The sequence below is a fragment of the Heterocephalus glaber genome, unplaced genomic scaffold (genome assembly GCF_053883595.1).
Source record: "Heterocephalus glaber isolate CG9 unplaced genomic scaffold, H.glaber_assembly_v1.0 deba00000071, whole genome shotgun sequence".
Classification (NCBI taxonomy): domain Eukaryota; kingdom Metazoa; phylum Chordata; class Mammalia; order Rodentia; family Bathyergidae; genus Heterocephalus; species Heterocephalus glaber.
The window spans coordinates 11,938,248-11,963,240 of record NW_028258137.1 but is presented as its reverse complement, the minus strand read 5'-3'; the positions used below and the strand labels follow the sequence as shown (position 1 = coordinate 11,963,240).

Below are 24,993 nucleotides of genomic sequence, written 5' to 3'. Positions count from 1 at the left end.
TGTGGGCAGAACAATAAAGAGTACTACACAAATGTTTAACCTCTGTGTTGTCCCAAATGGGTCCAAAATTTGAATGAAGGGGATAAAATCTTGATTTCTTCAAGATACAAATGATCCCTGCCTTATAAAAGCCAGCAAAAGCATGAGATTGGATATTTTCTTTATGGAAAAGAAAAGCATCTACTTTGGACACAAACACTGATCTTGTCTTTCTCCCCTTTCTGATTCCATTAGCAGAAAGTCTTGGGGGCACACAGAAAGTCTTGGGTTCTATCTATGAACAATTCTTTCTAAATTAGGAAAGTGGTGGAAGAAATATCTGGCCTGGCCTCAGGTCTTCAAAACAAAGTTCAGGTTCAGAGCATCCAGGCAACAAGCAGCCTGGACCATTTTATATCAGCAGAGCCGTGAGTGTCCCCAAAGCAGCCCAGGTGAGAGCATGTTCTCCTGACTGCAGGAAACGTAGATAAGATCTGTAACTTCCATCCCATGTTCCTTTACCCTTTATACTGTATCTTGTCTTAATGCAGCAAAATAAAGGTAGTAACTAGAGGTTCTTTTGTGATAGATGCTACAATAACAGTAAATATTTATGAAAGCAGATAAATGGGGTATTCGTGTCTGCACTTTAGGTGTTGACAGCATCTCTTGGGCAGCAGCACTGGGAATTTCTGTATCTACTTTGGGAGGACGTAACCAGTCTCCTGAAATTAGCTGTGTATTTCCAAAGTGATGGCAAGAGTCACAGTTGTCATCTGTTTCTGAGTTTTTCTTGCTTTTCAACTACAAGTATTACTGGGAAATAATCACAACCACCATCAGGGAACAGAGTCAGACGACTTAATTTGCCAAGGGAAATGCGATGGGTGTGTTATTTAATATCCATCATCCCTTCCAGTGGTGGCCAACCCAGGGCTGAACTCAGTCCTGCTGAATTAATCACTACGTATCCTCCTCTCCATTCCCACTACTGTTAAAGGAAAGCTCATTCCCCATTGCTACTCAATTTATTTAAAAAATTTTTTGTTAGTGCATGTTTGTAGTACATAAGGATTGCATTCATCATGGGGAGTTGGTACATGTGCATAACATCTCAGTTCTCTTTTTAATCCCTTACCCCTCTCTTTTCTCCTCCCTTCCTCCACCCTTTGATCTCCTTCCCTTTTGAAAAAGATCTAGCTCCCTGTTTTCTATTATCTATTCTTTATTTTGCTTTTCATTTATACTTTGGTTTCTCACACAAGAGAAATTTTGTGAAATTTAAGCTTTTGTGTCTTGATTTATTTCACTTAACATTATAGTCTCAAGGTGCATCCATTTTCCTACAAGTGACATAAATCTCTCCTCCTTTATGGCAGAGGAGCACTCCATTGTGCACACATGTATTTTCTTTATCCATTCATGTTGATGGACAAATAGACTGCTTCCAAGATTCGGCTAGGATAAACTGTGCTGATATAAACATGGGCACTGTAATATGATGTCTTTAACTCTTTCAGTAAGATACCTAGAAGGGGAACAGCTGGGTCAAATGGAATTTTTACTTTAGTTTTCTGAGAAATTTCCTGATTTCTGCAGTTGTTGTACTGGTTTACATTCTCACTAACAATGAAGAAGCACTCTTTTTTTCTCCGAAGCCTTGCCAGCATTTAATATTTGATTTGATGACAGCCATTCTTTCTAGAATAAGATGGAATCTCATTGTTGTTTTAATTTGCATTTCTCTCATGGTCAGAGATATTGAACATTTTTTTCATGTATTTATTGGTCATTTGCATTTCTTCTTCTGAGAAATGTCTATTCATTTTATTTTTTATTGTTTTTATTTATTTTTTTGGTACGGGGGATTGAACTCGGGTCCTTGCGCTTGCGCAGCAGGTGGTGAAACCACTGAGCTAAATCCCCAGCCCGTCTACTCATTTTAGATGCCCATTTTTTTATTGGGTCTTTTTTTGTTATTTATATATTTTAGATATTAGTCCTTTTTCCGAGAAACAGCTGGCAAAATTTTTTTCCCATTTTGTGGGTTGTCTCTTCATTCTATTGGTGGTTTCTTTTGCTATGCAAAAGCTTTTTTTTGGGTACCAGGGATCAAACTCAGGACCTTGTGCTTTCGAGGCAGGAGGCAGAACCATGGAACTAAATTCCCGGCCCCAAAAGCTTTTTAATATGATGAGATCCCAGTTGTTGATTTTTTGTGATATTTCTTGTGTGATTGGGGTTTTGTTCAAAGTCCTTCCCTACACCTAACTTCAAGAGTTCTACCTAGTCTATTTTCCAGCAGATTTAGTGTTTCTGTTTTAATATTTAGGTCTTGATCATTTTGATTTTAGTTTAGTGCCTGGTGAACAATATGGGTCTAGTTTTAATCTTTGGCATGTAGAAAGCCAGTTTTCCTAGCACCATTTATTAAAGAGGCTATCTTTCTTCCAGGGAAAGTGTTTGGTTCTGGTACTTTCAAATCCAAAAAAGTTCAGGCTGAGCCTGGCTTCTAGTCATGGGGTTTTGGGTCTGAGTCGTTTGGCCTACAACACTATGGGAATCTCTTGCCAGCTTGACCATGGCTCCATGACACTGGACATCTCCCACAGTTGTCCTTCATGCAGTCACTATGGGATTTCAACACTGGGAGCACTGAGATGAAGCCAACCCATGGCTGCTCAAGTCCAGGTTTCAGTTGGCCCCTCTCTAAAATGGCATCCAACCAAGCACCCTCTCCAGGGGACACAGTAGTTGCTTGGAGCATTCACTGCTCCGTTCCACTTGTGGGTTACTCTCTGGAGGCCTCTGGAGTCACCTGCCCCAATGTGGCTCTGTAGATTTGATCTTCCTTCTCATACCATGAGCTGGGGAGAAAGTGCAGGTTGCCCCTTCCTTTTCCTGCCTTGAGGTCTGTCTCTTCACTTTGTGGGCTTCAATTTTCCCTTCAGATCTTTCCTCAGTCCCCAGGATCCACTGCCCTCTTTTTTCCCCCCAAGTTGTAATTTTCCAGTGTCTGGATTCCAAGTCTTGGAGAGGTTAACTTGGTGATGCTTACTGCTCTGCCATCTTCCCTGAAGTCTCCACTCTGTTGGTTCTTTGCTGTGCAGTAGCTTTTTGAGATGATCCCATTTGTTGTTTTTTGATGTTATTTTTTGTGCAATTGAGGTTCTGTTCAAAAAGTCCCTACCTATGTTTTCAAGAGTTTCACCTTTGTTATCTTCCAGCAGATTGTTTCTGGGGTTTTTTTTTTGGTACCGGGGATCGAACTTGGGACCTTGTGCTTGCGCGGCAGGTGCTGGAACCACTGAGCTAAATCCCTGGCCCTGGGTTGGGTTTTTTTGGTACTGGGGGATCAAACTCGGGACCTTTCACTTGCAACGCAGACAGCAGAACCACTGAGCTAAATCCCTGGCCGAGATTGTTTCTGTTTTAACATTTAGATCTTTGATCCATATTTATTCTAGTTTAGTATATGGTGAGAGGTAGGGGTCTAGGTAGATAGCCAGTTTTCCCAGTACCATTTGCTAAAGAGGTTATCTTTCCTCCAGTGTATGTTTCTGGCCTTTTGTCAAAGATCAGATAGCTGAATGCACCAAGGGTTGTTTCTGATTCCTCTATTCTGTACCATGGGCCATATGTCTATTTTTGTGCCAGTAGCTGCTCACTTTATACAACAATGCTAAAGGAAAGACAAAAATCATAACAGTAGTCCACACAAGCCCCTGGTTCCTTGGCTTAACAAGCAAAATGGCACACATAGCATAGTTCTGCTAGATGAGGCAGGAGCCCCCGGTGGTTTTGGTATGTGTCCTAGGGCTTGAGTGTGCTGATTAAGGACTGAATCTTGCTCCCCAGGTAGGACAGATAAAACTCCATCAGCCCTGGTGTAAAGGAATAAAAATCCACTGTTCATTAGTCTGAAGAGTTTTCAGTAAGGTGCAGAGATCTAGCATAGCCAAGTTAACAAATGATCAAAGTTCATAGTTGTTTATCAGAAGTGATTGTGAATCATAGTATCCAGCTTTCCTCCCCAATGATAAACTTTTTGTTTTGAAAGAATTGTAGAAATAAGACAATCCAGGTATGGTGGCACATGCCTGTAATCCCAACACTTTAGAGGCTGAGGCAGGAAGACCACTATGAGTTTGAGGCCAAACTGGGCTATACAGTGGATTCTAAGGCCACCCTGAACTACACAGTGAGGTCCTGTCTCAATAAATATATAAATAAATTGAAGACAAAGACCCCCTGTGCAACCTTTTGTCCTGTTCCCTCCCGTGGTAACACTTTGCAAAAGTTACAGTCCAATAGCACACTCAGATGCTGGCACCATTCACCTCACTCAGACTCGCCCCATTTCCCCTTGCACTTGTGTGTGGGGCTGTATCTAGCTCTATGTGATTTTATCACACATGTAGGTCTGTATCCTCCATCACAATCAAGATACAGAGCTGATCTCAGCACTCTGGGAATCTGGGGCACGAGGATTGCAAGTTCAAGCTCAGCCTTGGTGACTTAGCAAGACTGTGTCAAAAATAAAAAATAGCAGAAGGAGTGGGGCTGTAGCTCAGTGTGAAGGCCCTGGGTTCAATCCCCAGGACTGGAAAAAAAAGAGATAAGGGTCCTTTGTGATACCCTTCTATGGCCACATCTCCTTGCCTCCTACCTGTCCCCAACCTGGACAACCTAGACACTCATGTCCAGCCCTTGAGTTTTGCCATTTCAAGAATGTTATATAATAAGAATCATATGGAAGGCAACCCTTTGGGATTGGCTTTTCTTGATTGGCCTAATTCCCTTGAGATTGATATGGTTGATATGTCCCTTCCTCTTTATTGCTGAACAGTAATCCACAGGACAGATGTTCTGCAATCTGAAGGGCATCTAGGCTAATTTCTGTTCAGGGCTCTTACAAACCTGCCATTTAGTCTTTGTTTTCTGTTTCCTCTGATTCTCTTGTCTTGCCTCCTTGTGGGTTACCTGAGCCTCCTGTAGAATCCCACCATGATTTAGGGTGCGTGTGGTAGGAAATGCCTAAAATTCAAGCATTCTGGGATATCGAGGTAGGAGGATCACAAGTTTGAGCCCAGCCAGTGTGTTGCAAATCAGCCCACAGTTCTTTTGTTCAATTCAGATAGAAATTGTGAATTGGCAAAGTTCAGGTCTGCTAGCGGTCCTCATGTCACCAGGTAAAACTGTATGTCAACAGTTGACACAGCCTGCTGCTGGTCACTGCTGCAGCCAGCCATCAGCATCAGATGTCAGCTTGTGGTGGACACCATAGGTTGACTCTACCAGGCAGTGGGTCTCTGCCACTGGGGGCTACTGCCTTTCAGTGCCTTGGCTGCTGCAGAGCTGTTTGGTGTGAACAGCTCTGGGTGTCTATTCATCTTTCTTTGGGAACCAATTCTTCTGTCCACACTATTAAGATATAAATACCCCAAATAAATTTATAGGATTTTTGGCATCTAAAGTACCAGAGAAATAAATAGTGAGCAGGTTTACAGGAACACCAACACCAGTCTATTATAACAGGCCCTGTGCTGCAGCACAGGGGGGCCCTACAGAAAGAGCCCTCCTAGAGCAAACCCCAACAAGTGCCTAGGAAGTGCTACTTATTAGCAGCTTGCAGGCCCATTTCAGTGAAGGTGAGGGCTGAAACCAGGGAATCTTCTGGAAGGGTTACTATGAATGCTGGGTATGCAAATATGGAGACCAGCTCCCTCCCCTTCTAATCTTAGCCAATTCAGGGTCTGCTCTCAAAAGTGCAACCGTATAGTCTGAAGTGGCCAGAGAGGTGAAGGGGCACCATGCTGCTTGGCTACACTCGTGTTGGAGTGGAGAACAGCAGTTTGATAGCCAGCCAGGGAGGACACAGCTAGATAGCTTGGGAGGACAGTGAAGCAAACTGTCCCAGTCCACTAGGGTGCAAGGGGGAGCAAAGGGAAGCGAAGAGGAGGATTAGGCAGCTGCAGTTCAAGCCACACCCCACCCCTTTAAGCTGGCAGGGGGAAAAACAAGAGAGTCAGGCACTTCTCATCTGTCTCATGGGCAAGTTAATGAGACCCTGTCTCAAAACTAAAAATAGGAAAAGGGCTGGGATGTAGCTCAGTGAAAAGGGCCTCAGTTAAGTCCTCAGTGCTGAAAAAAAATTCCATCATGATTTACTTATAGTGGTTTTGAGTAACACTTTTCACCCCTTTGGGTGAAGTGTGGAGATTTTACTCCTGTGTCTGTCCCTTTATCTTACAACCTTCTAAATATTCTTTTGTTGAGTATTAAGTCCTTACTATTTTTCTTTTAGCCATCAAATATGATTTATGAAACTCATGAGAAGGATAATCTATTGTATGCATCCATATTTCTGCTCTTTTCATTGTTCTTTCTTCCCTCCTGATGCTCCAAGATTCCATCTTTTCCCATTTCCTTTCCTTTGAAGAATTTCCTTTAGCCATTCTTCAGGGTTAAGTCTGCTAATAGCAAATTTTTTGTCTTGTCTTAGAATGTCTTATTTCTCCTTCATCCTTGGATAATTTTGTCAGACACATAATTCTGGGTTGACAGGTATTTCTTTTTCAACTCTTGGAAAATCTTAGTGACTTTGTACCAGCCTTCACGGCTTCCGATGAGAAATCTATTGTCAGCTGCATGGTGCTCTCTGTAGGTAATGTCTAGCTTCTGTCTGGTACTTTTCTTTTCTCTTGTCTCTAGTTTTTATAGGTGTCGAGATATAGGTATTTATAGATTGTCTTGATATGGATTTCTTTGCTTATCCTACTTGGATAAATAAAATTTAGATAGATCTCAGCTTTCCAAATTGGTAGGATTTTACTTTTAACTAAATTTGGGTGGAGGGTTCTGACCAATATTTCTTCAAATCCCCTTTTCTGGGACACTGACGATCCAGTTGTATCTACTGTCATTGTCCCATGGGTCCCTAGGGCTTGGATATTTTTTCCCCAGCCAACCTTTTTCTGTTCAGACTACATTCTATTCATCTGCCTCAAGTTCACGGATTCTATTCTGTCATCTCCACTTTACTCTCAACTTCATTCAGCAAGTTTTTTAATTCTATTTCTGTCTTTTCAGCTCTACCTTTTCTTTTTAGTACCGGGGATCAAACTCGGGACCTTGCACTTGCGAGGCAGGTGGCGGAACTACTGAGCTAAATCTCCAGCCCAACCTTTTCATTTTTAATAACTTTTAATTTTTGTTGAGATTTTCTATTTTCTTTTGCTTGAAAAGAATTTGCAAAAAAAAAAAAAAAAGAAAAGAATTTGCTATTGCCTCCTGAAGCATTTTTATAACGGATGTGAGAATCCCTGTCAAATAATCCAAGTATCTATTCACCTCAACGTTGGTATCAGTTGTCCTTCCTCATTCAAGTGTGAGTGCCTTGGTTCTTGGTATAACTGGTGACTTATTATATACTGGACATTATGCTATTATTTTAGGAGACTCTGGGTCCTATTTTATTCATTCATGTATTCATTCAGGTCACCTTGAGGAGGGTTAGCATTCAGGTCCTAGCCTACATCTGTGGGCTTTGGTTGCAGCAATACTTTAATCTTCAGAGATTTTGTGGTGCTGTTTGGGTTTGCTCAATTTATCTGATGCCATCATAATCTCATGGTCCCTGCTGGTGCTGCCTGAGGGGTCAAAGTTGGTTTCCAAATTGGGTAAACTTCCAAAGACAAAGATGCATCCCAGGCTAGATGTCCCTTGCCAGCTGGGTGGCTCAGTGGTGGTGCAGAGTCTCAGGTGCAATAGGAAAGGACAGTACTTCCCAGGGGGCACAGGTACTTGTCAAACAGTGCTCTCAGGTCAGCAGATGTCTTTCAGGGGGAGCAGGGAGTCTCAGGCCCAGAGAGGAGGAGGGCACCTTCCAGCTGCTTATTGTGGGTTCCCCAATGAACTTGTTCGTGTTGGTGGCCTCTGTGCCTCTTGGGCCACGTGGCACTGTCAGGGTGGGGGCTGGGAAATGCCAAGTGCAGGTCACCACCTTGTGTTAGGTGGGAAGCTGTCGTATGTTCTCTCCTTTTGTTGTTTCGGTAGCCTCAGGGTCCCACTTCACCACTTTTCCCACTTTCCAGAGTTCTTTGGCTGTCTCTTGCATCATTTCCATGGCTCACAGTTGTGCTGGGCAGGAAGGATCCAGGAGAAACATGTTTACCCCATCTTTTCCAGACTGAAAGTCAGCACATCAGAGTCCATTTTTGATACTTCTTAGGCAAGTGCTGCTGAAAATGGAAAGTTACTCTTTTACATGATGCCTACTACTGGAGGGATAGTAAATGTATTTCCAAGTGAGAAAAGCAAATGTAGTGTGAAACATTCTTTTTACAAACAAAAACTTCCTTTTAGTATTTGTACATATGTACCAAAGGAAAGGATGTGAGGATAAGTAAACACAAGGCTGTTCACACTGGTTGGTAGGAAGCAACATTAGGACTGCTGGATGTGAGCTGAGAATTTAATTTCTTTGTTCATGAAAAAGACCATGTAGCCCTTGGAGTCCTGACCCAAACGGTAGGGCCCTGGCAGAGGCCAGTGGCCTATTTGTCTAAACAGTTAGACACAGTAGCAGCCGGATGGCCCCCTTGCCTCCACACCCTGGTGGCAACTGTCACCCTCATTAAAGAGGCAGACCAACTGACTTTGGGACAAAACCGCCAGGTAAAGGTTCCCCGCCTCATTATGAATAACCAAGGACACAAGTGGCTCTCAAATGCCAGGATGACAGAATACCAAGGGCTGTTTTGCAAAAATTCCCGAGTTACTTTAGAGACTGTTCAGTCTTCCTGCCAACCGAGAAAGGGTCTCCAGACCACAACTGTGAAGAAGTCACTGATGAGTTGTTCTCCAGTTGGCCTGACCTCAGAGGTACCAGACCCCAGACCAGATGCTATCCTGTTCATGGATGGTAGCAGCTTCATACAGGGTGGAGAACAGCTGGTGGGATATGCAGTCACTACTACAGACCAAATCATCAAGGGAGGCCCCTTCCCAAAGGGGTGGTCTGCACAGAGGATGGAGCCCTGGGCACTCATCCGAGCCTTCCAGTGGGCAAGGGGAAAGACTTTCAACATCTACACTGACTCTAGATATGCTTTTGCCATAGTCCACACCCACAGGGCCATGTATAAGGAAAGAGGACTACTGACAGTAGGAGGTAAAGGGATCAAAAAGAAAGGAGAGATATTACAACTCCTGGAGGCTGTCTGGGAACCTAAGAAAGTGGTCATCATACACTTCCAGGGACACCAAAAGGGGCAAGATGCTGTTGTCTGAGGAAACCAGCTGGCAGACTGGGCGGTAAGAGAAGCCACCCTCACTGGCACGACACCAACTCAAACTGTTTCCACAGAATTGGCCATACTCCCTAAAGATTACAAGAATACAGAACAAATATACACCCCAGAAAAAGATCAGTGGGACCAACAAGAAGGGGCATTCAAAGGCCCCAGTGCATGGTGGACTCTGCCAGATCAAAGGACATTTATGTCCCAGTGAACAGTGTACATCCTAGTTCAAGAATTCCATAACTTGAACCATCTGGGAAAATCAGCCTCTGAGGCTCTGTTGGGCCAATATTTCTACATCCTCCAGCTGTCATCCTTTTGTGCCACCATAAGCCAGCAATGTCTGACCTGCATTAAGAACAGTCCCCTACAATGATCCAAGCCAGCCCTGGGACCCCAATTCACTGTGATCTCACCCTTTGAGCACTTAGAAGTAGACTTTACTGAATTAAAACCCTGTTGGCTAAAGAAATACCTGTTGGTCATTGTCTGCACATATTTGGGTTGGATCTAAGCCATACCCACTCTGACTGAGAAAGCACACAAAGTTGTCAAGCTCTTGTTGTGTGAGGTCATATTTTGATATGGACTGCCCTTAACAATGGGATGTGACAACAGGCTAGCCTTTGTGACTGAAATGGTACAAACCCTTGTTGACCTGCTGAAGATCAGATGGAAACTTCATACGGCTTACAGACCCTACAGCTCAGGGAAAGTAGAATGCATGAATCACATCCTAAAGACCACCTTAGCCAAATTATGTAAGGAGACCTGAGAGGCCTGGATTGACATGTTACCCCTAGCCCTACTGTGAGTCTGATGCCCCCTCAGACCATCAGGCTATTCCCCTTATGAGATTTTGTTTGGAAGACCCCCCCCCCATAATAAGGGCATTCAGAAGGAATATCAGACAGTTGGGAGACAGCAATCTAACTACAGATTTATGGGCCCTAGGCAAGATTTTCTCTTAGATTCATAAGACTGTTCTGGAGAGGATCCCCATCCCCTCAGGTACCCCAGTACACCTCTACTGGCCAGGGGACTCAATTTGGGTTAAAGACTGGAAAAAGGAACCCCTTTGACCTATCTGGACAGGGCCTTACATTGTTGTACTTGTCACCCCCTTGCTGTTAAAGTTGCAGGAGTTATCCCATGGGTCCATTATTTGAGGTTCAAAAAGGCTCAACCCAGAGGGCCTGGACACCTGGACAACACACTCAGACCCCAAGAATCCCCTCAGGACTCAACTCAAATGGAAGATCCCAGGACTGAACCTGACCTCAGAGACATCACCAACAGATAACAGCTCTGCTCTAGTCATACCAGAAGCCAACTAGTCTATGCACAGCTGAAGCCTGAGGACACCATTCACAGGGCATCTTAAATCATCCTATGGACTGTTATCATTATCCCTGGTTTCTAGGCCTCTTTGGTTTGGTTACCTTAATTTTTGCTATTGGCCTGGCTTCAATTGCCCCAGTAGACCAGACAACTGTCCATAGGATTCTCCTAGCCTTTGTCTTTATTATTAGTATAGGGCATTTCACCAGGATTCTCTGACTCCTTTAAAGATAAGTTATTCACCCATGGCCTAAGTGATAATGACTGGCACCAATAAGCTGATGCTGCTATTGGTCCCTATGGTGGCAGTCTTGGGACATGATGACCCAGACTCACTACCCCCTACCTCTCTAACACTGTAGAGCTGGCCCATGCTTTACAAAACCATTCCTGCCCCAGTCTTGCAGGGGACTGCTGGCTATGCATATCTGCTTCCTTGGCCTCCATAGAAGCCACCCCATCTTACCTCAGGTTTGGTCACTGTCTACATAAGCATATAACCCTAGCTTAGATCTTAAAAATATTCCCCCCAAGTTTTTGGCTACACTCAAGAAGGATTTCCCCAGGCAGAGCCAGGCATCTTCACACTGACCCATATTTGGTCCCATTTCTACTGGTGTAAAACTCACCCTTTAAGCCCTCCTCTGCATAAAACGGCCCTCCCTCCTGGGAGGCCTCCACTCTTCTGCTATCTCAGAGCACCCTATGGTGTAGGACATTTGCTGCCCTCTGACTGTGATTTCATGTTAGTCTTACACCTTCCCCACGATCATCTTGATGTACCAATCTCAGGCACAAACAAACACCATTTAACTGACCTGCCCAGATTGAACACCTCACAATTGGTCGATGTGGGGTTCCACTTCTGTAGGGGATGTGAGCTCCCCTGCCTGGGAAACTTCTGGAGTTCCACAACACTACCAATCCCTTCCACCTCCCTACTCTTACTCAAACTTCAAAACTCAAAAGAATGGCTAATAATTGATATAAGCAGGTTTCTCCTACACTGGGAAAACAAAACTCAAGGTGCTACCCAACAGACTCACACAGGACAAGCGCCCCCTCTTATGGGAGCAGCCCTAGCCTTCACACTGAGTGCATGGGAGGGATACAATGAAGCCATCATACACTGCTATAATGTCCACAACCAATTTTGTCTGTCTTCTCCCAGCATTTTTTGGCTCTATAGAACTTCCACCTATTTTTCTCCCTGCTAAGTGAACAGGAACTTGCACTCTTGTCCATCTCAGCCCCAAGATAGACACTGTCCCTGGAGACACTGACTTTCCAATCTCAGTCCAAGTTCACACTCGAAAATGCTGAGCTCCCATCCTGATACCTCTGATAGTAGGCTTAGGAATAACTTCAAGAATTGGGGCTGGAGTTGCAGGCATAACCACTGCAGTCCTCACCTGCCAGTCACTCTCTCAAGAGTTAACTACTACTTAGAATAAATTTCTAATTTTATAATAGACATACAAAAAGAGATAGACTCTTTAGCTGTAGATACTCTTCAAAACCACCACACCTTGACTTACTAATGGCAGAAAAAGGGGGTACCTGTATATTCCTCAGGGAAGAGTGTGTTGTCTCTATGTTAATAGATCAGCAGTCATTCATCAGGCTGCAAAAAGTCTCCAAGACAGAGCTACCAATCTCCAGGACCAATCCCAAACCAGCAAGTTTTGGAGTTTCTCCTGGGGTAAGTAGACATCATGGTTTGCCCCTCTGCTCGGAATCTTGGTCCCCATCTTCCTGTTCCTGATGTTTGGCCCTTGTTTGTTTAGGTACTTCACAGAGTTCCTCCAAGACTGGTTCAGGGGCTCACAAGATAGTTGGTGCATCAACTGTTGGTGAGCGCTCACCTAGCTATTAGTGATGCCCTATGAAGCTACACATATATAAGGGCATCGAAGGGGGGAAATGATAAGGAAATAATGCACAATAGGGCAGGCTTTTGTCTGTTGCCAAGCCCCAGCCCCTGATGTTTTTGCCATAAGATGTTCTGTTAAAGCAATGTAACTGTTTGAGCGGCATGATGCTCCTACCTGATGTTTCAAGATGTTGTTAAATCTGCCCTTCTGCTTCTGTGAGCATGCTCACCCAGTATGTAGGCCCACCCTCCTACTCTGTAGATCTCTATATAAGGTTGCTTCCATTTCTGTTTGGGGCTCAGATTTCGGAGTATGAACTCCTCTAAGCCTGCTGGCATAATAAAACTTGGTTCCCTCCATCTCTCCAACTGTCACCCTCATTTTCTTTGCTTCAGGAGACCTTAGAAGTTGCCACACTTGGCTGCAACACTGAGCTCACACTTCTGTAACAGATGAATAATACTAATGTCAATTTCCTGGTTGTGATGTTGTACTACTGTTATAGTTTAGATATAAAATGTCCCCCCGAGGCCTCATGTGCTCATCAGTGGGGGTTCTGAAAGATGACTGGGCTATGGGGGCTGAAGTTGAGGAGGCAGGGTCTGGTTGGAAGGTGGCTCCCTGGGGTCATGGCCTGGGAGGGTTTTTCTCCCTCCCCAGCTCCTCCCTTGACTCTGATTCCTGTGCCCTATGCCATGAGCAGCTCTCCTCCATGATACCCCTCTGCCTTCAGTCTTTGCAAGAATTCCCCTTTGGTAGCAGTATCTCAAAGCTTATTCCATAGTTTCATAGTTCATGTCTGACTTGTTCTTACTCTTTCCCCAAGGCTGAGAGACAGTCTTTGAATCCACAAGCTTGAATATATACACTTTTCTGAGTTTACTTAATACACCAGAAATACGTTTTTTGGGGGGTTTTTTTTGGTACTGGGGATTGAACTCAGGACCCTGCACTTTCAAGGCAGGTGGCAGAACCACTGAGCCAAACCCCTGGCCCAGAAACAAGTATTTTTTAAAAAATCTTGAAATAGATCTAAAACAAACTCCCACAAATAGGTTGTGTTTCCTTTTCTTTCTTGGTGTTTCTTCTTGATTCCTAACTCAGGAGACCCATTGGAAATTGGTGATTCCTGGGTCTTTGGTTTATGATCAACTTTTCTTTTTCACTGGTTCATGGCTATCTGGTGATGGAGGAAGAGGTTCAGATTCTTTAGTTGACACCTCCACTACAGTTTCTGTCATGACATCTGGCCTGAGAGCAGCAGGATATATAAAGAACTTTCAGAATCCTTCAAACAGATAAGAGATTCCATGGGAAGCAGGGCTTCAGCAGCTTCAGTTGTCTTCTTGGTACAGTGTGCATTACTGCTACAAACTGATGGTTCCAGGCCCTGGCTGAGCAGATGCAGCTGGGTGCGTGGGTCCTTCATGCAGAGATGTCACCATGTTTATTCCAGGGCTGGAGCTGCTGCTTCACACTTACACCAAGAGTAGTGTTGTTGAGTGGGGGCAGGCAGAGCCTGACACACACTCACAGACATATTCCAGACCATTCTATTATTTCTTATAATAGTATGAGATCTACACTGCTCTGAAGAAAAGTTTAAAAGAATCAATTCTGTTGCCATGAAGACAATGGTACAGGAACCCGGTCTGAAATATAAGCTCCCTGTAGTGTGTGTGTGTGTATGTGTGTGTGTGTGTGTGTGTGTGTGCGCGCGCGCGCGCGCGCGCGTTGAGGCAGCGTCTTGCTATATAGTTCAGGCTGGTCTTGAACTCATTATGTAGCCCAGACTGACCTCTAACTCATGGCAAGCCTCTTGCCTCAGCCTCTCGAATGATGGGATTACAGGCGTGCACCACCATGCCCAGATACCTGTGTTTTTTCTATTTTCCTTTTTTGGGGGGGGGGGGGGTACCAGAAATCAAACTTGGGGCCTCATGCTGGCCAGCCAGGTGCTGTGTTGTTGTGCTGCATTCTGACCCTTCTGCTTTTTCTTAATGACAGCCACTTTTTCCCTAGGAAGTAGTGCTGGGGCTTATAGACCTCCATAAGGAGATGGTTTTTGTCTTTATGTTTCACATCTTTAGTTTTGGGATTTGTAGAAATAAATCTCATTTAAGAAAATCATATGGGAGGGGTGTGGTGGCACATTTCTGCAATGGCAGCACTTGGGAGGCTAAAGCAGGAGGATCACCAACTTGAGGCCAGCCTAGGCTACCTAGCGACTTTAAAGGTAGTCTTGTGTACTCAGTGTGTCCAACAAAACAGAACAAAAAACTGTGTAGAAAAAAAAATTGTGTAGAAACTGGTTGAAGACAAAATAGTAACAAAACTTTGTTTCTGTAATTAGAGAGGAAGAAAAATATAAAAATCTTTTCTTAAATATATGTGGGCCAAATAGACCTGAATGTCAGAGGAGAGACTGCTTCCCTCCCTGGGTGTGATTATATAATAAAAACATGTATCTGGTCTCTATCCTGACTCCTGACATGTATCTCCTAAAACCCTTGTAATTCCCTGTGCTGTGGGACAGCAAGGAGCACTTTTTTTTTTTTTTGGTACCGGGGATCGAATTTGGGACCTTGCGCTTGCAAGGCAGGAGCCAGAACCACTGAGCTAAATCCCCAGCCCAAGGAGCACTTTTGTTCTAATAGCTGGGCTCTGGCTGGAGAGCTTGACACAAAGCTCCTAAGGCCTTTGTAACTTCCTGAGTGATGGGTGCATCTGACACAGAGCTCTAAACCCCTTGAATTGTCTAGGGTGACAGAAGAATCCTTCGTTCTAATCAGGGGATTTCTGGTGTGCTCCCAGGGAACCTCAGGATGGCTGTCACCAGGGTGTGATTAGAGGGCTGTAGCTTCTGGCACCACTCCTGACCTCCAGGGAGGAGAGGGGATTAAGGTTGAGTTGATCACCAATGGCCAGTGATGTAATCAACCGAGCACACCTGATGAGGCCTCCATAAACCCCCAAAAGGATGGAGGGATAGGTTCTTGAACACATAGAAGGCCTGGAAGATGATGCATGAGGACTCCCTCCCATGTACCTTGCCATGTACACCCTTCATATGCCTGGTCATCTGTGGCCTTTACATCATCCTTTATAAAATAGGAAAATGTAAAGTGTCTCCAGGTCCTGTCATGCTCCTAATTGAACCTGAGGAGGGCGTCATGGAAACCTCTGATTTATAGGCAGTTTGTCAGAAGTGCAGGTCATCACCTGGGACTTAAGACTGACATTGGAAGCGGGGACAGTCTTGTTGGATCAAGCTCTTAACCTGTGGGATCTGACACCATCTCCAATGAGTATGTACTGGAGAACTGCACAGCACAGGGAGAAAATCCTCACACATTTTGGACACAAAAGTGTGCTGTCCTTGGAGCATAACTGGGCTTTAGCTGCTTGTCCTGTGCAATGAAGGGCTGAAGCCATGATGAGTTCTGAATCCTAACACCAGCCCAGGGACGCGGGTGGGCCTGCAGGGGCCTTGAGGATGACTGGACATGAAGGAGGGTGCCTTAGTTAATATTCTCATTGCTGGGGCAAAATACTCAACACCCAAAACTTAAAGGAGAGATTTATTTTAGCTCACAGTTGGTAAAGGTTTCAGTCCATTGTCGGCTGGCTCAAGACAGGTCGGCATGGCAAAGAAGTACCTTGTGGCATGGCATCGGGGAGCAGAGAGATCAAAGCTGGAGGGCCACACCCCCCAGTGACCCACCTCCTCGGAGCAGGCTTCACTTTCCAAATCACATTCAGCTATAAACTCATCAGCAGACTAATCCACCAGTATCACACATCCATGATCCAGTCACCTCCCCAAAGCCCCACCTATGAGCATATGAAACTTTGGGAGACATCCAGATATAAACCATAACACTGGGGAAACTCTGTATGGCTTTAGATCAGGAAAGACTGAGACTCCAGGATTACAGATAAAACATAGGCTCCTTAGGGCAGTGCCCAGGTTCACCAGACTCTGGCTCCTGCTTCCTCTCCAGCCTCACTTATCAGGTCTAGCTCTGCACCACCATCAGGAAACTATTCATGCTCACCCCACCCACATCAGTGGCATGTCTTCCTGTCTACCTCAGCACAGCCCTTCCTGTGCCTTCCCACTCTTCCCAATCAGAAAACACCTTTCATATTAAAAAAGCTTTGGGGGGAGGGCAGGATCTCACTTTGTAGTTCAGGCTGGCCTTGAACTAGGTAGCTAGGCTGGCCCCAAACTCAAAGAGAACCTTCTTCCAAGTGCTGGGATTATAGGCGTGCACCACTACACCTGGCTGAAAATACTTATTTTTCAACATGTTGTGTGTATGTACTAATTCCTCATGATGAATGTAATCATTATGTATTGCAAACATATGCTAATAAAAATAAAAATTAAAAAACAGTAACACATTTCAAAGTTGCTCAGCCAAGCTCTCTTCCCCTGGATGATCTTGGTCCTCACCAAAGTTACTCTTTCCTTTCCAGGAAGCCAGCAACACATGGCGGTGAAAGCATTTACATAAATACTTAACATAAATTTAACATGTAGTTAATATATTGTAACATAATGCCACTTACATAACCTTCCTACAGGACTCCACCTCTAGCAGAGCAGAGCTCACACTTACAGCTCACCTTTGTCCATTGCTCATTTGTTGATAAATAACCTGATGAATAAAACCCGGTCTTCTGAGGTTGAAGGAAAGAATACCAGATTGTTGATACTGCAGTGCCCCAAATCTGCCAATATGATAGAATACCAATATGGTAAATTTATTTCTGACTCTGGTAACGTTAGCTTCTAAGAAGAATGAGAAAACCAAGGTGTGTTTTGTCACGTGGCATCTGTTTCTTGGGTGTGTGTATAATATCCGATTGCTGCCTCCTGCCTGAGGATGGTGTGAAAAAGGAAGCTATAGAGTAGCAGTACAATGTATAACCCTGCATTCTAAACTATTTTTCTATAGCTAACAAAATCAACCTTCTAGGAAGTTGTCTTGTATAGAAACTACAGATGGCTCTCCCTACCCTTCTGCCCAAGGGTGTCTACTGCCTCATCTTTGGACACAATGACTGACTCCTGTCCTTTCCTTAGCTCCTGCTGCCTTAAGCTACTGAAAGACACTCGTTTGCTCCTCAATGCTGCCAGCCACTCAGGGAACCACAGAGTAAGAGGAGGAGTTCTCAGTAAGGCAATTCGCCATGCATTTTTATATTAAATGAAATTAAAAAAAAATTTTTAAACATCACTGATTCTATATGGCATCAATGAGGAAAGCATCATACCATTTGGGTTTTGGACAGTCTAGGGACATGAACACAAAATCAACCTGGTGGTCACCTAGAAGGCTCAGCCCATCCTTTCCACAAGGCTGAGCAACCTATTGTTTTCTGTTGAACAGATAAGACTGCTAGCCCAGTTTTCCTTGCCAAGTTCAAAGATACTTTGAAACATAGCTTATAATGTTTTTACAAACAAACAAAAAGGACTTAGATGCTTGTAATAATCCACTCTGAGGCTGAGAGCATATAGATCATGGCTAGCATCCAGACTACGCTTCCAAAAGCGAATTAAAAAAAAAAAGACTTTTGTTCTTTTAACTTAAAAATTCAAAAGAAATTCACATATTGAAAGAGACATTATGTGATGTTTTAAACTTAAAAATGTTTCATACCTACTAGGAAGCTTTTTCTGTTTTGAAAGACAATGATAAACTAAGACAAGAAAAACATCTCTTTTTTTTTTTTCTTTTTTTGGTACCAGGGATCGAGTTCTAGTCCCTGCGCTTGCGCAGCAGGCGGCGAAACCACTGAGCTAAATCCCCGGCCCAAACATCTCATTTTTGATGCGGACAGACAGGGACAGATTTCTACATTAGCTTGAGCAGCGGGGAACAGGAAAAGATTGTTTTCTGCAATGTGAATTCACTGAGGAACACAACAGATCCTTGATCTCTGTGTCAATCAGTCAACCTATTCTGGGGTCACTGTTACTGCAGCCACAACCCAAACAAGGGAAGAGAAGGGTGCAAACAAACTGGGATGTCCTGGGCCTCTCTCCATCACTCCAGTGCACTGGCTGCTTATTGTGGCACCTACACTCACGTCAGAGCCCAGTGTTAAGCCTGTGGTCCCAGTGCAGAACCTACACAGGGGACAAAGTATAAGCATCATCCAAACCGGTGGTTTGATAATGTTTTTGACTCCAACCTTCAGTAAGAGATGTTCACATAATGGTCTAGGACACAGTGCAAATGTATACACACACTTGTAATCAAGTTACACAAAACATTATTTACCTTAACTATGCTAACACATCATGACCATTTCTCTTCTACCTTATCTCACTGTCTTTAAATGCTAGTTTTTATCCACTGGATTCCACAATCCATTCATGAGTCCTGACCTGGAGTTTGAAACACAGTGACATACCATGCTATTATGGGACATGTAGTTATTTATATACCTTGTTAGCCAATTTGGAACGGTAAAATTCTAATAATAGAGAATTCAAAAGAAATAAAGAGGATTTCTCTTTTTTTCATAACATAAAAAGATAAAGAGTTGAAAATTTTTCTTTAAAAATGGGTCACATGGGGCTAGGGATAGAGCTCAGCAGCGCAATGCCTGCCTGGCAAGCACAAGGCCCTTAGTTTCTCGATTTCTCATACTGATACGGAAAAGTTTTAGATAACTTAATAGACTGAACATTAAGGTAGTTGTAGAAGCAAAATAAGTAATGTGTTCTTTTAAGATTTGCTTTTCCCGTAACTCCTTAAGGTGAGGATTATCTAACTCTAACCAGTAACTTCATTAACCTAACAAAGTTACCATGCCAGGGTGAATTTACAATGTATATGGCCTATCTTGTGTCTGTGACTTGTAAATAGGAACTGGAACTGTATTTACGTATCAAAGACCACTAGGGATGAGATAATGGCTAAAAAGGGTATAAAAAGGGAAATGCTGAACAAAGGGGGTGGGATACTGACCAGACTGGTTTCTGGCGTTCTGCCTGCCGCCAGAAGAAATTTTATTGTTTTATCCGAATTCTGTGTCTCTGTGTATTTCTTTCCAAGATTTCTGCAACAGTACCAAAAAAAAATTTTTTAAAATGAGGCATACATGAGACCTTGGACCATGGATAAACCTGGGCAACATTTGCAAAAGAGCCCAATTACCAACGAGGCGCTCCCAGACTTTCGTCAGCCTGTTCAGAGGCAGAAAGGACTTGTGTGCCAATGCTGCAATGTAATCTTACCTACCTTTTGGTGTAAGAAATAATTATAAGACTTGGGACTGGGAAGAACCTTAAATGTCCAATTCTATTTTTTCCTGTCAGATGACCAAAGTCAATCAGCATTTCCTTTAAAAAGCAGAGCACTGATTTTGGTCCTATCCAAAATAGCTAACTTCAATCAGAAGTAGGGGAAAAAATGATTCACTGAGATGTACAACTTTTTTTAAAAAAAAGAATTACTAGAATTTTATTAGTTGAGGGAAAGCTGGAGGTGAGATAAAAAAATACATTTTAAGAATCTTTAAGTACGTCACATAGTTATATTTCCAGGATCATATTTCAGATGGCTGCTGTCCATCAGCTCTTTTTTTGGTACCCGGGATCAAAATTGGGACCTTGTGCTTGCGAGGCAGGCAGCGGAACCACTGGGCTAAATCCCCAGCCCTCATCAGCTCTTTAAAGGCAGTAACTGCTAAAGTCCCAGGCATCATGGGCTCACTTGTCAATTAAATTATGTCCACTGCCCTGTGGCTCAAGAGACTCTTCTGTAGCTACCCTGGTCTCTACATTGGCATCAGCAGAGCCCACTGGTGGCACAGGGCTTATGCCTTGGAGGTTGGCACTGGCTCTGCAGGCAGGTGCTTCCCCCCATGAAAACTTCCACTGTGGTAGCTCAGCGGGTGCAGACAGAGTCCAGCTCTGTGATCCTGGCCTCCCCTTCCGCTGATGATGCCCATGCCAGGGCAGCCAAAGAAAAGAGACCACAAGGGCTCCTAGGGAGCAGCTGCTGTGGGAGTCTGCAAAGGGAACCCACTCCCACGTTGCTAGGGATGACCCACATCTGGAGTTTCCCTCAGCACAAAGTTTTCACTGGTCCGCAGGGTCCTCTGGGATTTCCACCAGGCTCACTGTGAGCTCAGAAAGTGCTTTCCAGCAGGCAGTGGCACCCACACCCAGTGGGACACACCTCCTGGGTCCGAAACCACTCCATCATATGGCTGGTGTGGCCGCCATGCCCACAGGTTAGGCAGAAGTTGGATGACCCACGCACGGCCACGTGGCAGATGGCACACTGGAACGTGAAGCCTTTGCAGATGGCACACTGCGTGCCGCGGACCTCGCTCCGGCAGTGGCTGCAGTACACACCAAACTCTGCAGATGGGTGGAGACGGGCAAAATGAGAGGCACCGTGAGTTTGGCTCTGACAAAGGAAACTGGGTACTTGCAGGAGGAAAGGCAACTGCCCTCAGGATTCTGTCAGACCAGTGGTTTTCCTTTTGTTTGTTTTTTGAGACAGGGTCTTGCTATGTAGTTCAGGCTGGCCTTGAACTCCTGCCTTAGTCTCCAGAGTGCTGGGATTACACGTGTATACAACCATGCCCAGTGCCTTTTTTTTTTTTTTAATCAGCAGAACTTCTTCTTCTGCAATGTAGGTAAGTCTCCTAAAGCGGAGCCACTGTCACTGCAGTGGCAGGGTGAGAGCAGAGGATGGCCGGCCAGTGGCTCTCAGCAGCCTGTGGGAAACCCACTGCTTCCTCTGGCCCAACAGCTGGCAGGGGCTGTCATGTGATGTGCTGAAAGAATGGAATGGCTTGGAAACATTTTAGGTGAAAGCTCACTGGTTTTACCAACTTGATAGCCTGATCTCCTTTTGTTGTGACAGAATCTCACTATGTTGTTCAACTCACCATGTTGTTGGCCTCGAACTTACTATGATCCTCCTGCCTCGGCCTCCTGAGTGAAGAGATGACAGGCATGAGCCACTGCGCCTGGCTTCAGCCAGTCCAGCTTACAGACTGCTCCCCACTGGTGGGGGTAAGGTGGCCATATCAGCGCTCCTCCACCTCTCTGCCAGGCATGGGTCCTGCCTCTTGGAAGAGACCATGAGGCTCAGCCCCCACCTGCACAATCTGATCTGCTTCAGTCCTCAGCATGATCCTTGGTGTCTCCAAAATGCACCCCACTGGGCCCTTGTACTCTACCCCTTCAGCCCACCTGCCCCTTCCTGGCTGCACTTTGCCCTGTGGCCAACCTGAAATTACACGGCCAACTTTATTTGTTTATTTATTCTGTAGTACTGGTGATTGAACCCAGGGCCTTCCCACTGAGCTACATCTCAGCCCTTTCAAAGTTGTTTTTTTGGGACCTTGCGCTTGCGAGGCAGGTGGCGGAACCACTGAGCTAAATCCCTGGCCCCCTTTCTAAGTTTTTTATTTTGAGGTATGGTCCTGCTTAGTTTTCTCAGCTGGGCTTGGTGATCCTCCTGCCTCAGCTTTCTGGGGTGCTGTGATGACAGGCAAGCGCTACAGGACCAACTTTATAATCACTTCTCTGCAGAAATCCTCAACTCCTTGCTCCTCCTCCTGCCCTGCACCACCTGGCAGAAGTGCAAGCTCGCTCTTGCCCCCTCCACATCTGTTCCAGGGAGCTAAGTGGCCCTCGAGGACAGCCCGCCATCAAGAAGTGAGTCGCGCCTCACACGACCAGCAACACTCAGCATCACTGTCTCTCTCCCATTCCCACAGGGCTGTCCCACAGCTCTGCCACACCTGCAAGCTTCTCCACACGCCTCTGCGCTCCTCTCCCAGCTGTCTCTCACTTCCCGGAGGAAATAGAAGTCCCTGAATGGGGGCGGGGACCCCTCCCTCTTCACGCTGCCACCTCTGCAAATTGCCCAAGCTTGGTTCCTCCTCTCTGTCCTTCTGACAATAGGGTCAGTTTTTATGATACAACTAACAACTAAGGACTGAATAAAACTGATGAAAATATACTGAATTATGGCCAATGGACTATTTTCTAATAGGTAACTGAGAGAAAACTTCCTTGCTCTCTCATCTTTTTTTTGAGTTTTTTTGAAACAGGGTCTTGTTATGTAGTTCTGGCTGGCCTTGAACTCACTATGTAGCTCAAGGTGGCCTCGAACTCACAGCAATCCTCCTGCCTCAGCCTTCTGAGTACTGGGATTACAGGCATATGCCACCTTGCCCAGGTTAACCCTCATTTCAACAGGGTATACATTTAAAAAAAATGTATTAGTATATACTTGTGATACATAGTAAACATATTCATTGTGGGGTATTGGTACATATAGCTACTGCATTTTGATCCTTTTTATTGACAGACTCTACTTACATAAATTGAACACTCTTTAACATATCTTGTTCCAATTAGTCTTCCAGAATTCATAAGGAAAAAAAAATCCAAAGAAGATCTTAATGTAGATTACAACATTAAATCATCAGGAAGACTTAGGAACAGCAATTCCATAGGAAACAATTACAGTGGGCCCTCAAGTTATGACTAGCTTGACATATGAACAACTTAGGTTAGTTAGGTTAATGGAAGATTCATCTGCCTCTTGTTATCTTTAGCGTGTACCCAGGTAAACATCCAGATCTCAGCTGTACTGACCTAGTTACAGCCAGCCCTTGGGAACCGATCAGGTTCATAAGTCAAGGGTCCACTGTATATACTGATTGACCTTATCTACAAAACTGCTCAAAACAATGGTTAAGCATCAAACTGCCTGCTCATGAAAAAGTATTTACAGAGGTTCAATAAGAGTCTGCCCTCCTTACCAGGATATAAATGGATAAATCAAGTTTATGGCCAAGGTCATACCCAGAATTTAAATTCAAGTCTCATTTAATTGGTTTTGACAAACCATTATTAAGAAGAGGAGAAGGCTTTATGCACAGACATAAAGTCTGCAGATCCTCCCAGAAAACTATTCTTTGGCTTAGGGAAACCTGGCTTTACACACAGCAGAGCTGTCATGTCCTGACAGGCCAGGAAAAGTGGTAAACTTGGGGATCACAGGTAAAAGGCACAGTATTGGTTTTGCAGCTGAAACCTGGTAGAGGAGAAGTGGATCATTCTTGGTTCCTACCAGACAAACTATGAAGGGTGATAAAATACTTCAGAGCTGGATGTGGTGGTGCATGCCTATAATCCAGCACTCCGGGAGGCTGAGGTAGGAAGATCATAAATTTGAGCCCAGTGAATTAGTGACTTAGCAAGACCCTGTCTCAAAATAAAAAATGGGCTAGGGATGTAGCTCAGTGTGAAGGCCCTGGGTTAAATCCCTAGGAGAGTGAAGGGAAGGTTGGGGAGGGGAAAGGAAGAACTTGAAACACATAGAACAATCAAATTATGATTCTGAGGTTTTACAAAGCCTCCAGATGGAAGCTAACTCCAAAGGCAGACAATGCTAGTTTGTTAACCGTGCAACAAAAAGGGCACAAATGTAAATAAAAACGGTATTAAATTAATAAACTGAACCAGAAAACTGCTGAACAAAACTTGAGTGGGCAGATCTGCATCTGTAAGGAGGGAATTATCCCCATAAGGAGGCAGAAAAGGGAAAGCACTCCCCTCCCTTTGCCACAATTATAACCAAGCACGTAACATACCACATGAGGGGAAACCAAGAAAACAAAAATCAACTCAGATTTTATATTGAAGGGAATAGTGTGTCCAGCATTATTCTCTCCAAATAAATGAAGCTTTGAGCCCTTCCTATAAGGATCTAACCTCCTACATATGAGAACAACTTTATCCTTCAAATTTGCTATGGTGAAGCCTGCAGATACTAAGATAAGCTTTGCAGGTAAGATAAGGAGGAGAGGAAACCGCTACTATTCATCCTTAAAAGGACCACCTATGTCCTGGGAGCCCGGGGGTAGGTTTTTTTTCCAAACCTGATAGCCAGCCTGGTGGTGGTACATGCCTGTAACTCAGGACAATTTTAGTCCAGCTTAGGCAACTTAGCAAGACCCTGTCTCAAAATTTTTCAAAAGGGGTGGGGATGTAGCTAAGTGGTAGTGAGCTTTGACTTGCATGTGGGAGGCTCTGGCTTTGATTTCTAACACTGTAAAAAAGACAAATTAAAAAACAAAAGACCCTGCTGTGTCCTGTATCTGGGTAGCCAATTCCTCCAAAGTCTGGACAGGCTACCTTGGAAAGCTTTGCATAAAGAAAGTAGCTCTCGGGCCGGGGATTTAGCTCAGTGGTTCCGGCGCCTGCCTTGCAAGTGCAAGGTCCTGAGTTCGATCCTTGGTACCACCCCCCCAAAAAAAGTTGCTCTCAATGATTTTGTTTGAAAATCTCTTACAATCTTGCCTTTTTTTTGAAACCTTGTGTTTTTATTGTTATAGGACATACTATTAATTCTTGTTCTTTAATGCAGTCCAGGCTGTCCTTGAACTTGACATGCAGCACAGGTTGGCCTTGAACTTGTGATCCTCCTGCAGGCAAA

The 24,993-nt window shown here is 44.4% G+C and overlaps 1 protein-coding gene across 10 annotated transcripts in view; it reads right to left on the bottom strand.

The window, feature by feature from the left end:
* The window catches only part of Wdr59 (WD repeat domain 59), a 141,151-nt gene that overhangs the window by 25,041 nt on the left and 91,117 nt on the right, over positions 1-24,993 (bottom strand). For 2 of the 10 annotated variants that reach the window (XM_004842848.3, XM_087204494.1), the window contains one exon: positions 19,592-20,888. The exons of 2 other annotated variants lie outside the window; for them this stretch is intronic. In XM_004842848.3, the coding sequence (XP_004842905.1) occupies positions 20,653-20,888 (236 nt within the window). In that variant the 3' untranslated portion in view covers positions 19,592-20,652. 6 more of the 10 variants (XR_015448663.1, XM_087204487.1, XR_015448664.1 and 3 more) reach the window with 6 other exon arrangements.